This window comes from Bos taurus, chromosome 10 (genome assembly GCF_002263795.3).
Source record: "Bos taurus isolate L1 Dominette 01449 registration number 42190680 breed Hereford chromosome 10, ARS-UCD2.0, whole genome shotgun sequence".
Classification (NCBI taxonomy): Eukaryota; Metazoa; Chordata; class Mammalia; order Artiodactyla; family Bovidae; genus Bos; species Bos taurus.
In genome coordinates this window covers 63,514,923-63,530,254 of record NC_037337.1, presented here as the reverse complement: position 1 = coordinate 63,530,254, position 15,332 = coordinate 63,514,923, and the positions used below count along the sequence as shown (strand labels likewise).

The following is a 15,332-nucleotide window of genomic DNA, read 5'->3' as shown; positions in this document are numbered from 1 at the left end:
AAAAGTAAGCAGAAGGAAATAATAAAGATTAAAACAGAAATTACTGAAACAAAAACAAGAAAAAACAGTCAATCCAAAAGTTGATTCTTAAAAGATAAACAAAAATTGACAAATGGTAGCTAGACTGATCAATTTGTATAAGAGAGAAACCACAAATTACCAAACTCAGTAATGAAAGAGGAAGGCATTATTCCTGAGCTACAGCAGTTAAAAGAATTATTGGAGAATATTCCTACAAATTCATGCCAACCAATTAGGAAATGCTGATGAAATGGGCAAATTTCTAGACACAATTGCTGAACTGACTCAAGAGAAAATGAAAATTCTGAATAAATCTATAACTAGTTAAACGATACCATTTTTGATGAAAATTTTCCTTGCCAGAAAAACTAAAAAGTTCAGACCCAGAGAAATCATCTTATGAAATCTGTAATTTACTTAAAGAATACGTGTTTCAAGTATTTCATAAATATAAGGAAATAGAGATAGCAACACTTTTCACACTTGTTATTTGACCTTATTCTAAGAGGCCAATAATACTATAATACCAAATGAAATGTATATAAAGAAAATAAAGTTGCATGGTATGACCAAGATGGTAATGTAGGAAGATCCTGAGCTTACCTCCTCCTGTGTACACGCTGAAATTACAAATATTTACAGAACAACTATCAATGAGAACAACCCAAAGACTAGCAGATAAGTGTTTTTGCAACTAAATATACAAAGAAGGGAACACAATATTATGGATAAGAGGAGAAGAGGTGCAGTATAGTCAAGATCCATACCCCCTGGTTAGGGGATCCACAAATGGAAAGATGATCACAATTGCAAAAATGCTCCCCAAGGAGTGAGAGTTCTGAACCCCATATTAGGCTTCCCAGCCCAGAGGTCCTTCACAGAGAAGGAAAGTTCCCAGAGTTTCTGGCTATGAAGATCCGTAGGTCTTATATAAGGAAGATCCAGAAGACTGAAAGAAACAGAGATTCCACTCCTAAAGGACTTAAAGAAAACCTCACATGCTCCAAGACCCACAGAGATCCACAGACACCTGATACAAAGAACTGACTCATTAGAAAAGCCCTGTTTCTGGGAAAGACTGAAGCCAGGAGGAGAAGGGGGCAACAGTGGTTGGATACCATCACCGACATGAGTTAGCAAGCTCCAGGAGTTGCTGACAGACAGGGAAGCCTGGCATGCTGCAGTCCATGGGGTTGCAAAGAGTTGGACATGATTGAGCAACTGAACTGGGACACTTGCTGATTTTGGAAAGCCTCCAGGAAAGGCAGGAAACAATCTGGAATTGCCTTGGAAACAAGACTCTGGCAGCAGCCATTGCTGGGAGTTCATTTCACCATAAGGACACTGGTGCTAGCAAGCAAAATTTTGGAATCCATATAGGTTATTACTGCCCGGGGCTTATCTTCCTACCAACAAGTTGGCACCAGAACTAGACACCCCAGGCTGAGCAGACACCCTTATGGTTACTCAGCTTATGGAAAGTAGTAGCCCTAGGAATCTCCAAACCCTGTAGGTAGCCACCTGGAGATTCAACCCTGCCTATAATGAATACCGGGAATCCCAGACAATGCATCCAGTCACCCCAGGATCCAGTACAGGCCACCAAGGGGTGGAACTATCTCAAGGACCCCCAGGCTGCATGGCAAGACACCATAGAACATTGGCCCAACCACCAGCAGACCTGTGGTCTCTGCACAAAGCAGGACCGAGCAGCCAATTGGGCCGGATTTGTGCAGTGTGTCAGTACGGGCCTCAATATGTATGAAATGAAACTTTGAGAAAAATCTTAATGGTTGTAACATCAGCAAGATAGCAGACTGGGAAGCCCTGCACCTCTTCTCACCTACAAACATACCAATTCAGCAAAAATTCATAGATATATCCCATTTGTGAAAATTCCAGAAACTAACTGAAAGGCTCTTGTACTCCAGAAGAATATGAAACCAGACTCATCATCAAAGCTAGTAGGGAGATCTGGAGAAACCTCTCACCAGAGTCCCTGCCCCAGACACAGCACCATATGATCAGCAAAATACTTCCTAGCTCCTATCTTCACTGAGGGGAGGCAAGGGTTGGGTATGCATATCCAGTGTCCCGACTTTTCTGACGGGTGCCTTAGAGGACTGGCTTCTGTCTTGCCAATCCTGGAGCTTTGTTGAACCCAGTACAGCCTAGCCACAGTCTTCTCCCAGGGAGGGAAATGCTTAGACTGTTAAATACCATAGATCCTCACCCTTCTTAGCACAGTAAAGAAAATGAAAAGCCCAAATTCTCAGTTTACCTCTATGGAGGGAAAGAGTTGATCCATGTATCTAGAACTCCAAATTCTCCAGAGATCCTTGAAGAAATTTTGCCACTCTTGAAGCTCTAATGGGTCCAGCATAGTCTAGGAACCTAAAGAAGAAAAGAAATAGTGACTTGGGTTGGTAGACACCATAGATTCTGCCCCAGCCCCCTATTGCTGGCATAGAGCATGTGTATGAAAATTCTCAGCTCTTAGCTTCCCCCAGTGGAAAAAACTTGATCCAGGCATAATGCACCCTAATTTCTCTGGGGCTGTCCAAAGAACTGGTATCTAACTTGCCAGTCTAGGAGCTTTGATGGGTATAGCATAGTTTAGTCATCTGGGGAAGAACACAGATGGTGGTTTAGACTACATGGCATAGCTCCTTTCCACCTAAAATCAATACAGAATGAGTGGAAGAAACCACAACTTCCTGCTTATTCTTGGGGAAGAAAAAGTTGGTAGAGATCCCCAGAATCTTGAGTCAGGCTGATTGGTGGGGGTGTTCAGCTGTACAAGGCCAGTTTATAAAAACGGGACTGGTGCCTTTGTCCAATGTATATACAGTTTGTGTAGGTGACTGAGATTAAGTTGTTATCAGCTTAAATAAACAATTATAACTAAGAGATATTTTATATAAGCTTCAAGGTTATCACAAAAGAAAAATAAAAGAAGAAAGGAATCAAAGCATATCAATACAAAACATTAACAAAATACAAAGGAAGACAGATAAAAAAGAAAATATACAAAAGATCAAAAAATTATCATAAACAACTAACAAAATCCAATAGTAAATCCTTCCCTTATTTAACTTATATGCAGAGTACATCATGTGAAATGCCTGGCTGGATCAATCACAAGCTGGAATCAAGATTTCTGGGAGAAATATCAACATTCTCAGATATGCAGATGATACCACTTTGATGGCAGAAAGTGAATAGGAACTAAAGAACTCTTGATGATGGTGAAAGAGCAGAGGAAGAGCTGGCTTAAAACTCAACATTCAAAAAACTAAGATCATGGCATCTGGTCCCATCAGATGTGGAAAAAGTGAAACAGTGGTAGATTTTGTTTTTGTGAGCTCCAAAACCACTGTGAACAGTGACTGCTACCATGAAATGAAAAGACTCATGCTCCTTGGAAGAAAAACTATGACAAACCTAGATAGCATATTAAAAAGCATAGACATCACTATTCTGACAAAGGTCCATATAGTCAAAGCTATGGTTTTGCCAGTACTCATGTACAGAGGTGAGAGTTCGACCATATAGAAGGCTGAGTGCTGAAGAATTGATGCTTTCTAACTGTGGTGCTAGAGAAGACTCCTGAGTGTCTCTTGGGCAGCAAGGATACTAAACCAGTCAATTCTAAAGGAAATTAACCCTGAATATTCATTGGAAGGATTGATGCTGAAGCTGAAGATTCAATTCTTTGGCTACCTGATGTGAAGAGCTGACTCATTGGAAAAGACTCTGATGCTGGGAAAGATTGAGGGCAAGAGAAGAAGAGGGGTGACAGAGGATGAGATGGTTGGATGGCATCATTTACTCAATGTATATGAGTTGAGTAACCTCCAGGAGATACTGAAGGATGGGAAAGCCTGGTGTGCTGCAGTCCATGGCATCGCAAAGAGTTGAACACAACTGAGTAACTGAACAACTCTGCACAGAAGTTAAATAATCAGGGTGACAATATACAGGCTTGACATACTCCTTTCCCAATTTTGAACCAGTCCATTGTTTCATGCCCAGTTCTAACTATTACCTCTTGTCCTGCATACAGGTTTCTCAGGAGACATGTAGGTGGTCTGATATTCCCATCTCTTTAAGAATTTTCCACAGTTTGTTGTGATCTACACAGTCAAAGGCTTTGGCATAGTCAATGAAGCAGAAGTAAATGATTTTTGTAATTTCCTTGCTTTTTCTATGTTCCCGCAGGTATTGGCAATTTGATCTCTGGTTCCTCTGCCTTTTCTAAATCCAGTTTGAATATCTTGAAGTTCTCAGTTCATGTACTGCTAAAGCCCAGCTTGAAAGATTTTGAGTATCACCTTGCTAGTATGTGAAATGACTGTAACTGTACAGTAGTTTGAACATTCTTTGGCATAGACACACTACTATATATAAAACAGATAATTAACAAAAGCCTATTGTACAGCACAAGAAACTATACTCAGTACTTTATAATTACCTATAAGAGAAAAGAATCTGAAAAAATAACTATGTATATACAACAACTGAACCATTTTGCTGTATACCTGAAACTATATACAACATTGTAAATCAACTGTACTTCAATTTAAAGAATAAATGAAAATTAAAATGGATAAATCAATAAAAGAACTTGGATAGAGGGAAAAAATCTACCTTGGATTATACTTTATACTGCTTAATCTTGGATTAGATATCAGAAGGATCCCAGGAAGTATTTCTTGAATCAGTTAATAAGAAAATTCAGAATTATAAACTAGCAGACATGAGAGCTACTTCAATAAAGCAAACTAACAAATGAACAAAAAAACAAGTATGGCACTGGCATACAAACATATAGACCAGGTGAACAGAATAGATAATCCACAACTAAACTCATATATATATGGAAAACTGATCTTCAAAAAGGGTACCAAGAATACAGGAAAGAGAAAGGACAGTATCTTTAACAAATAATGACAGAAAGACTATATACTCCCATGAAAAATAATATTTGAACCCCTATTTTTACATCATGTACAGAAATCAATTCAACTGGTGATCCAAACCTAAAACTTTAGAAGAAAACATAAGGGAAAATAACCTTGATTTTGGACTTGGTGATATGGTCCATGAATGTGACACCAAAAGCACAGCCAAAGTGTGGAAAGAACTTGATGCTTATCAACTGATGAATGGATAAAATATGGTATGTGTGTGTGTACATACATATATATACACACATACATACATAAATACAATATAATACTACCCAGTATTCAAAAAGATGGAAGTTCTGCAGTATGGCACAACCACGGATGAACCTTTAAGACATTATGATAAATGAAATAAGTCATCACAGAAAGGAAAATACTACCTGATTCAACATTTAAGAGTATTTAAAACAGTCAAAGTCATAGAAGCAGAGTGGAATGGTAGTTTCTAGGGACTAGGAGGAGGGGTATATGGGTAGACAATAGCCAACAGACACAAAGTTTCAGTTAAGTAAAATGAATAAACTCTAGAAATCTGCTGTACAACACTGCAGTTATATTCAACAATCATAGATTGCAAAGTGAAAAAAAATTACTTTGAGAATAGATCTTCTGTTAAAAGTTCTTAGAACAAAATAATAAAATTAGGGGGAAGAAAAACCCTAAAAATAGTGGCATCAAGCTCTGAGCACCTGACATATGCACTGCCTATGGAATAGCAAATGTGCCAAAAGAAGTTGCTAATTCCATCATCTGGATAGTGTTCTAGACAAATTGAAAAATCTAAAGGTTTCCCTTTGTCTAAGTCACCGTTCTCCCATTGATATTTTGAACACAGAACTATTATAACGTTATTCAGGTCTGTGCGTGCATGCATGCTGTCACTTCAATCATGTCCGACTCTTTGCAACCCTGTGGGCTGTAGCCCATCAGGCTCCTCTGTCCATGGGGATTCTCCAAGCAAAAATACTGGAGTAGGTTGCCATGCCCTCCTCCAGGGGATCTTCCCTCAACCCAGGGATCAAACCTGCATTTCTTATGTCTCCTGATTGGCAGGACTGTTCTTTATCACCAGTGCCACTCATGTCCTTCTAAAAAGGTATCCATGAACCAGCCGTATCATAGGGTTATATCTACAGATCATTAAGTTTGATTTTCAGTATTTTCACAATCGAAAACTGGTCTTTCCTTACAAGCCACCAAATGAACTGATTTTTATATTATTTCAGTTTGTGAATAAACTATCAGTTGGAGAAGAATTTGATCTAAGTAAATATTAATAAAGTAGCCATAATGATGCAAGTGAGATTCATCCATAGGATCTTGCTTATGGATGATATTTCTCTCTCTTGGACTCAATTATACATGGGGGATTTTTCTGGGAGACATTGGTCCATTTCATTCTATTGGATTCCTCATGATATGGAGCATAGCTTCCCTGAACACAGACCTATAAATTTTTTTAACCCACTACTTCCCTCTATCCAAAATCTAAGTCCTAGATCTTTTCTTTCTTTTAACATCTGTTTTAATTAGGAATTCTATAATTCATTAAGGTTTACAGAAAGCAATTATAATAACTTTTAATTATATACAAATGAATTGAGATATAGAAGGAATTGTACTGCACATTCTTAAGACTTTCAGTTGCTAAGAGTTGAGGTTCAGGGTTCTGGGAAGTTAGAAATCCCTAGACATAGAAGTATTTAGAATGCTGTTAATGTGTTATTACTATGATACCTGCTGCTGCTGCTGCTGAGTCGCTTCAGTCGTGTCCGACTCTGCGCGACCCGCAGCCCACCAGGCTCCCCCGTCCCTGGGATTCTCCAGGCAAGAACACTGGAGTGGGTTGCCATTTCCTTCTGCAGTGCACGAAAGTGAAAAGAGAAACTGAAGCCGCTCAATCATATCCGACTCTCCGCGACCCCACAGACTGCAGCCCACCAGGCTCCTCTGTCCACCGGATCTTCCAGGCAAGAGTACTGGAGTGGGCCGCCATTGCCTTCTCCACTATGATACCTGGATGGTTTTAAATCTGCCAGACACAAGTATGTTAGTATAATCCATTAACTAACTTTTACTAGAATTTATGCTTTGTTATTCGGAAGGCTAGCCCTTAAACAATTCCCTCAACACTCTACATCAGGCATGAAAGAACTGTATTTTAGCGTAGTAGTTTTTTTTTTTTTTTTTTAAGGTGATTTATACTACTGGATTGCTGGTAAACTTTTGGGCCTCAGAGATCATCAGAACTCAGGACGTTAGCTCTATTTCTTCCAATCTGCTGACCTAGAGTGAATTATTCAGTCTCTTAGACACATGTGACCTCAGCTTCATAACAGGTTGGGGTAAACGTATCTCTCACATGCCTTCTGAGGTTTAGATAAGATAGCACAGTGATTGACATGTGAAGAGTGATTGTAGAAGCTGGTTAAACAGTAGTTTTCACACATTCATCAGACAATTTGTTGTACCTTGTTGAATATCCATAATAGATCATGAGATATTCAATACATATAAATTGATTTTGGATTAAGGGATATATTTGATAGTTCCTGAATGGAATTTTAAAGCCTAAGAATAATATGCTCAGCAAAATATCTTGCTATGGCATATATAGATCAAATGAAGAGTGGATAAATCACTACAGTCTTTCAGATTCCAAACCCATTCCTCATGCTAGGAGCCTGAACTTTCTGTATCAGTTTCTTGCATTTGAGAATGCACAGTGGTTAAGAGCATGGGCTCTGAAATCATACTTCATGGAATTAAGTCTCTGCCTTGTCCCTTCCTAGCTCTTTGACCTTGGGCAATTTACTGTATTTCAGAGTTCTCATTTGTAGGTTAGTGATGTAATAAAGCTATCTCATCATGTTGATCTGAGGATTAAATACATCAATTCATGAAAAGCCTGGTACATTTTAAGCATCTAATAATTAACTGTTTTTGCTTTTATTGCATAAACTTATTTAGGCTTCTCTTCACTTAGGCAGGCACAGATCAAGACACTAAGAAGCATGATTTTAACTTCCTAAAAAATATTTTAGTTTAACTCATAAATTTTTGCCTTTAATCTCTTTTTGCAAAGGCTTTAAGTAAACATTATGCTTACCATGGGAGGCACTTTTTTTTCCTTTTTGAAAGTGATTATAATTATCTATGTCTTGTGTGTGTGTGTAACAAAGATTTCCAGACCTCCTGAGAAAATTTCCCACTTTGTAAATCAGGAAGAGGGGGAGAAAGACACAAGTCTTAGACAGGTTGAAAGACAACTACAAAAGAACAGATTCTCTGACAATGGGAACAAAAACACCATAATAGACGACCAGAGTGTCTTCTTTCATTTTTTGACCTTTAATTGAAAGATTGAAGATAAGTAGTTCCTGCGAGAAAGCAAAAGGCTGATTCACTTGCCCTGTAGCTTAAAGGAAAAAAGCTTCCTGGAAGCCTTACTATATATTATGAATCACTCTCTTGTCACTCTAAGAAGTTCATAGCTAAGTAAAATGCTAGAAATGGATTGATGGTGCTGTGACAGGCACCAGGGCTAGAGGAAGAGGTGAAAGGCCTCTAGATAATGCATCTGGGCCTCCCTCAAGGCATTTTTTTTTATAAAGCTGATGTTTCTGACCTAAGGCTTTCCTGTCTCACTTTATCAGAAAAGACTATCCTTTAAAAATTCCCACTATTTTAAAACATACCAATCTGTAGAGTAAGGTTATAAAAAGCCAATTGCTTGTTTTGTCCCTTCAATTTAAACATTTCCTGTGCCTTTGAAATTATCCCAAGGGTGTATCCAAAGATAAGTCCTAAAATACTAGTAGTCTTTATTTAGGAAGTCATTGAAAATCCCATATAATCAGACCCTGAACAAGAAGCTGTTGAAAAAAGGAAAAAGCTGGATTCAAGCCAGTATCTGACATGTCATTTTAACAATCCATACAATCATTTATCATTTTTACATCACTTTTCTTCTAACTGAATCAAGTTAATGTGTCTTTGTGCATTTACTTACTATAATTCAGCCATAATTATTAATCCTTTATAGATTCTAAAACTTTCAACAACTAGGCCCATCTAAATACAGAGTGGTTGGCAGCCACCTCCTCATGCAAATTAAAGGATCACTTGTTTCCTTCCCCAAATTTCCATTCAATATACTGGACTCAGAGAATATGCAAAGCATTATTATAAACACTTCATCATACAAAGTAATACAGGCATTAAAGAGTGAGTCTAGTTAATTGAAAATAATAAAATTTATTCAAATTCTTTAGAATTTGAATTTCTATTACAATAAAAGGTAGCTTAACATTAATGTCATATAAGAGTGTTAAAAATTCAATAGTGACTGTTGAGGACTGTTGAATTATGGTGGGGAGATCTAGAAAGCTTATTGGCTTCTTGGATTTTGGATACTAGAAGTGAAAGGGGACAGAGGGAAGGAGAGACATGTACAGAGAAAATATCTTAGGTCTAGGGAACTCGAGGTGACATCATACAGAGGAAAGAAAGTGGAATGTAGTTTGTGGTCCTATAGGGCTTGAAAGGAGGATGTGAGAACTGAAGTAGGCAATAAAGTTAGAAAAAAAATAAGGGTTCGGTGAGAGGGCTGTTAGGTGTCTTAGTCAATATTAAATGAATTTCTTCTTGTTCTTGTTCAGTCACTAAGTCATGTCCAACTCTTGGCAATCCCATGGACTGCAGAATGCCAGGCTTCTCTGTCCTCCACTGTCTCTCAGAATTTGTTCAAATTCATGTCAATTGACTTGGTGATCCTATCTAGCCGTCTCATCCTCTACTCTCCCTTATTCTTTAGCCTTCAAACTATCCCAGCATCAGGGTCTTTTCTAGCGAGGTGTCTCTTTGCATCAAGTGACCAAAGGATTAGTTTCAGCCTCAGCATCAGAACTTCCAATGAATATTCAGGGTTGATTTCTTTTAGAATTGACTGGTTTGATCTCCTTGCAGGCCAAGGGACTCTCAAGAGTCTTCTCCAGCAACATAATTCAAAACCATCATTTCTTCAGCACTCAGCCTTCTTTATGGTCCAACTCTCACATCAGTACATGACTACTGAAAAAACCATAGCTTTAACTACATGGACCTTTGTCAGCAAAGTGATGTCTACGCTTTTTAATACATGGTCTAGGTTTGTCATAGCTTTCCTTCCAAGGAGCAAGTATCCTTTAATTTTGTGGCTGCAGTCACCATCCACAATGATTTTGGAGCCCAGGAAGATAAAATCTGTCACTGCTTCCACTATTTCCCTCCCCATCTATTGGCCATGAAGTGATAAGACCAAATGCCATGATCTTAGCTTTTTCTGAATGTTGAGTTTTAAGCCAGGTTTCTCACTCTCTTCTTTCACCTTCATCAAGAAGCTCTTTAGTTCCTCTGTTTAGTTCCTGCCATTAGGGTAGTGACATCTAAATACCTGAGGATATTTCTCCCAGCAATCTTCATTCCAGCTTGTGCTTCACTCAGACTGACATCTTGCATGATGTACTCCGCAAATAAGTTAAATAAGCAGGGTGACTATACACACCCTTAAAGTACTCCTTTCCCAATTTGGAACCAGTCCATTGTTCCATGTCCAGTTCTAACTGTTGCTTCTTGACCTGCATACAGATTTCTCAGGAGGCAGGTAAGATGGTCTGTTATTCCCATCTCTTTCAGAATTTCCACAGTTTTTTGTGATCCATACAGTGAAAGGTTTTAGCATAGTCAATGAGTAGATAATTTTTTCTGGAATCCTCTTGCTTTTTCTATGATCCAATGGATGTTGGCAATTTGATCTCTGGTTCCGCTGCCTCTTTGAAACCAAGAAGAGAAGTAACTTGTAATGAAAATTGCTTGGTTTTGAACATGAATTTAAGCAAACTCAAGGAAATAGTGAAGGACAGGGAAAATTGGTGTGCTGCAGTCTATGGGGGTCACAAAAAGGTGGACATAACATAGTGACTGAACAGCAGCAACAATCTAATTTTCAGGGCTGTCTAAAGTTTACAGTTAATACATATGAAATATGTATCATTATGGGTGGCAGTATTTAGGCACATAACAAAGTAATCAATATAAATAAACATTCACTGGAATTTACTATTTTTTGAAACTATATAAATTTATATTAATTTTAAAATATTATTTGTAGAATTTAAGTGTGTTCACCAGAATCTGTTTCCTGAGGACAAGGACTTATTTATGTTATTTATTGCTATATCCCTAGTGATTAAAGCACTGCATGGATTGTAACATTTGACCAATCAATATTCATTACATGAATACATGAATAACAATCATACTCAGTTTGTTATAAATATTCATCATTGTCAAAATAAAACTTTAGGAAGATTAATCAGAAGTTCTACAAAGGAAGGATTAGAATGAGAAGAGAGAGGGTCCTCCTTTGTGGAGACATCATCACAGCATCCTTAATGATAATTAATGCCTAATTTTAGTGATAATGGATGGAATGAAAGGGATTTATCCAAAAGACAATATGGTGGATGAAAGAAATGCCAGATTAGAGCAATTGATCATATAGGCTAAAAAAGGATAGGATGTTTCAATGCAAATTAAGGAGTTGATGATGCTTAAGATTTTGAGCCTTAGCACTTAGAAGGATATTGATCTTAATTCACCAAAATGAAGATGTCAGGAGAAAGAGAAAGTGAACAAGTCATCTTTAGATATCATGTATGTGTATACACTTATTGAGTGTTTTCTATGTCAGGAACTGTATCTGTATATGAAGGGCTTCATATACATGATCAGGTTATATCTTCCTCAATGCTCACAAGAAGTACATATAATGATTACTCACTCTTTACATAAACCAGAAGACTGAGGCATACAGGGATTGGATAACATGACTAGGATCAAGCAGATGGGCTGTGATCAAAGTAGGAATTTGCACACAAACTTTCCTGACTCCAGAGATTCTAACCATGAGACTCCATTGCATAGTTTGAGTATGAGATGTTATGGGAGGGGAAGGAATATAAGTTTATCCAATAATTCAAGGGAAAGGCTTATCTTTTCACTATTACAGTAGTCTTATAATGCATCGTGGATGATTTTTTACTTTTAAGAACTCTTTTTCATGTTATTTCTAGAGGTGGTTACACATTAGAATCCTTTGCCAGACAATCCCAGATTTATTTGTTAAATCATGAATACTTATTTAATTTGAAGCAGAGGTGTCCAGATAAAGGATTCAGTTAACTCCCGGCATGGATGTGGTAAGAACCATAGTGGAGAAATGCACAGCAATGGGAGAAATTCTAGGTGACACTGATCTTTCTTCAGGTTTAAACTGATAACATTGATCCGATGTTTTACCATAAACTATGCAGGTTCTTATTTTCCACATGAATTTCCTCAGAAACTATTAGAAGTATATTAATTTAAATACTCCCTGGTTAATTTCCCATTTCAACCTATAAATAAGGAAAGCAGTTTTTAAGTTGTACTTAGTTGATTCATTGGAGCTGAAGCTCCAATACTTTGGCCCCCTGTTGCGAAGAGCTGACTCATTAGAAAAGACCTTGATGCTGGGAAAGATTGAAGGCAGGAGGAGAAGGAGATGACAGAGGATGAAATGGTTGGATGTCATCACCGACTCAATGGACATGACTTTGAGCAAGCTCTGGGAGATGGTAAAGGACAGGGAAGCCTGGGGTGCTGCAGTTCATGGGGTCGCAAAGAGTTGGACCTGACTGAGTGACTGAACAACAAGTTGATTCATGGGATGAACTTAAGCTAATGCCTATGTTTCAGATTTATTCAAAGAATACATTGACATTCTAGTGAAGTGTGGAACTTAAGCAACATTTCTGATTCATTAGGACCATTCTCTTCGCTTACATTTTAGCTACCATGTTATATTTTAACAAATACTTAATTGCAAATCAAATATATTTTTAGGAAATGATATTTTAAGCATCTAATTGCATCATGCTGTCAAGTCTAATATGTCACATGCAAACTGAGGGAAAGCCTGATGTTCAACCCTATATCCTTCACAATCCTCAGCATAGGTCCCTGCTCTTGACATATCCTCTAAGAATGTTTATTAAATTGAATAGAAGTTGATATTATGAAATAACTTAAATCAGATATCAAAAAAGCTCAAAGGGTACAAAGTTTCAGTTAAAGATATACTCTAAGTAGTAAAGATCTACTATACATTTTAGTGCCATAGTTAATAATATGTCTGTATGTTCAGTCATGTCTGACTCTCTGAGACCCCATGGACTGTAGCCAGCAAGGCTTCTGTGTCCATGGAATTTCCCAGGCAAGAATACTGGAGTGGGTTGTCATTCCGTTCTCCAGGGGATTTTTCCAAACCAGGGATAGAACCCTAGTTTCCTGTGTCTCCTGCATTGGCAGGTGGATTCTTTACCATTGAGCCACCTGGGAAGCCCATAGTTAATAATATTTTATCATAAATGTAAAATTTCACTAAAGTGAAATCTTAATTGGCCTTATCACAAATAATAATAATAAATGAATAAGACAGGAAGAAACTTTTGGAGGTGATAGACATGTTTATGGCATAAATTGTGGTAACATTTTAGTTTTAGTGGTAACATTTTAGTTTCATAGACATATACTTATCTCCCAAATCATTAAGTCATATACATTAAATGTGTTTTTTGGTATGTCACTCATATCTCAATAAAATGGTTTTAAAAATATGTCCAATATTCTGGGCTCATGTGAGGTATCTTGTCACTTAAAATCCTTAGCTCTGGTACAAATCAGTACTGGGGTAAGTCAGTGGGCACACAGTGGTCCCATGCTCTTGAACTCAAAAGGACCTGCAAGTTGCCAGCTCAGAAACAGATGTTGGCATGCAGCAGGGCTATAGAGCTGGGAGAACACTTGTAGTAAAGAACTCTGGTGAGGGAAGTCAGGATTCACTCCTCAGGGATTATATTTCCTATTGTTTTTCCCACCAGATATTCCCAAGATCTCCCGTTTTAGCCATCTTTTGGAGCTTTGAAATGTGGCAATGTAGACCCTGACTGGAATCTACTAAACAGTTTTGTTTTCGAGGACCTTCTTTGATAATTACAGCAACTATCTCTTCGAGTAGAGTCAAGTAAAGGGGGCACATAAGAAGACCCTTTACAGCAATGGATTTCTTGACTCCAGAAAATAGCATCCAGAAAATACACATCAAAATGTCTATCTGAGGCTCTTTCCTGACTGCCACACTGAAGAGCTTCCTCCTGACCACTTGTGGAGCTCATTTCTGCCCTTGATGTAGCAAGCATATTACACAGCCTGAGTATGGAGTAAATGCTCAATGGAAATATGTGGGTGTTCAGGGACTAGACTGTTATCATTTCAATAGCTTCACATTATTGAAAAGAGATGCTCTTTTACTGGGATTATTTTGGTTTATATTGAGAAGGATGCAGTGAACGAGTGAGAAAATTTTAAGCTTTTTCTAGCCTACTAAAATCTTGGGTTGTTGTGGAAAATGGAAATGAAGTAAAAAGGCTTTCTTGGTCTTATCATTGAAAAAAATTTTTTTGCTATCAAAGGCAAAGCTACTAAGCAGAACTGACATTCCAAAATCAGTGGTAACAATATCATCCCATGAAATAAAATAAGGTAGAAATATCTATTTAGACCCCATTAACTTGAATTTATTATGGTATGGAGCCAAACTGGACAGAAGTTTACTTTTAGAAAGGGTTGCCACCAAAAAATGCAATGAAACAAAATGTTATCATAGATAGCTCATATCAATTTAGGTTATTTTTCAAGGTTCTTGAAATGCTCAAACTACCACACAATTGCAGTCATCTCACACGCTAGTAAAGTAATGCTCAAAATTCTCCAAGCCAGGCTTCAGCAATATGTGAACCGTGAACTTCCAGATGTTCAAGCTGGTTTTAGAAAAGGCAGAGGAACCAGACATCAAATTGCCAACATCCGCTGGATCATGGAAAAAGCAAGAGAGTTGCAGAAAAACATCTGTTTCTGCTTTATTGACTATGCCAAAGCCTTTGACTTTGTGGATCACAATAAACTGTGGAAAAGTCTTCAAGAGATGGGAACACCAGACCACCTGATCTGCCTCTTGAGAAATTTGTATGCAGGTCAGGAAGCAACAATTAGAACTGGACATGGAACAACAGACTGGTTCCAAATCGGGAAAGGAGTACATCAAGGCTGTATATTGTTACCCTGTTTATTTAACTTATATGCAGAGTACATCATGAGAAATGCTGGACTGGAAGAAACACAAGCTGGAATCAAGATTGCCAGGAGAAATATCAATAACCTCATATATGCAGATGACACCACCCTTATGGCAGAAAGTGA

At 37.8% G+C, this 15,332-nt stretch overlaps 1 protein-coding gene across 1 annotated transcript in view; it reads left to right on the top strand.

The window, feature by feature from the left end:
* LOC132346306 (uncharacterized) overlaps positions 1–15,042 on the top strand; it is a gene marked incomplete at its 3' end in the record, with an annotated part of 32,070 nt that extends 17,028 nt beyond the window's left edge. The window contains exon 2 of the mRNA XM_059890722.1: positions 14,780–15,042. Coding sequence (XP_059746705.1) covers positions 14,780–15,042 — 263 coding nt within the window. The remainder of the gene's footprint in view (positions 1–14,779) is intronic.
* Between the last annotated feature and the right edge of the window lie 290 nt (positions 15,043–15,332).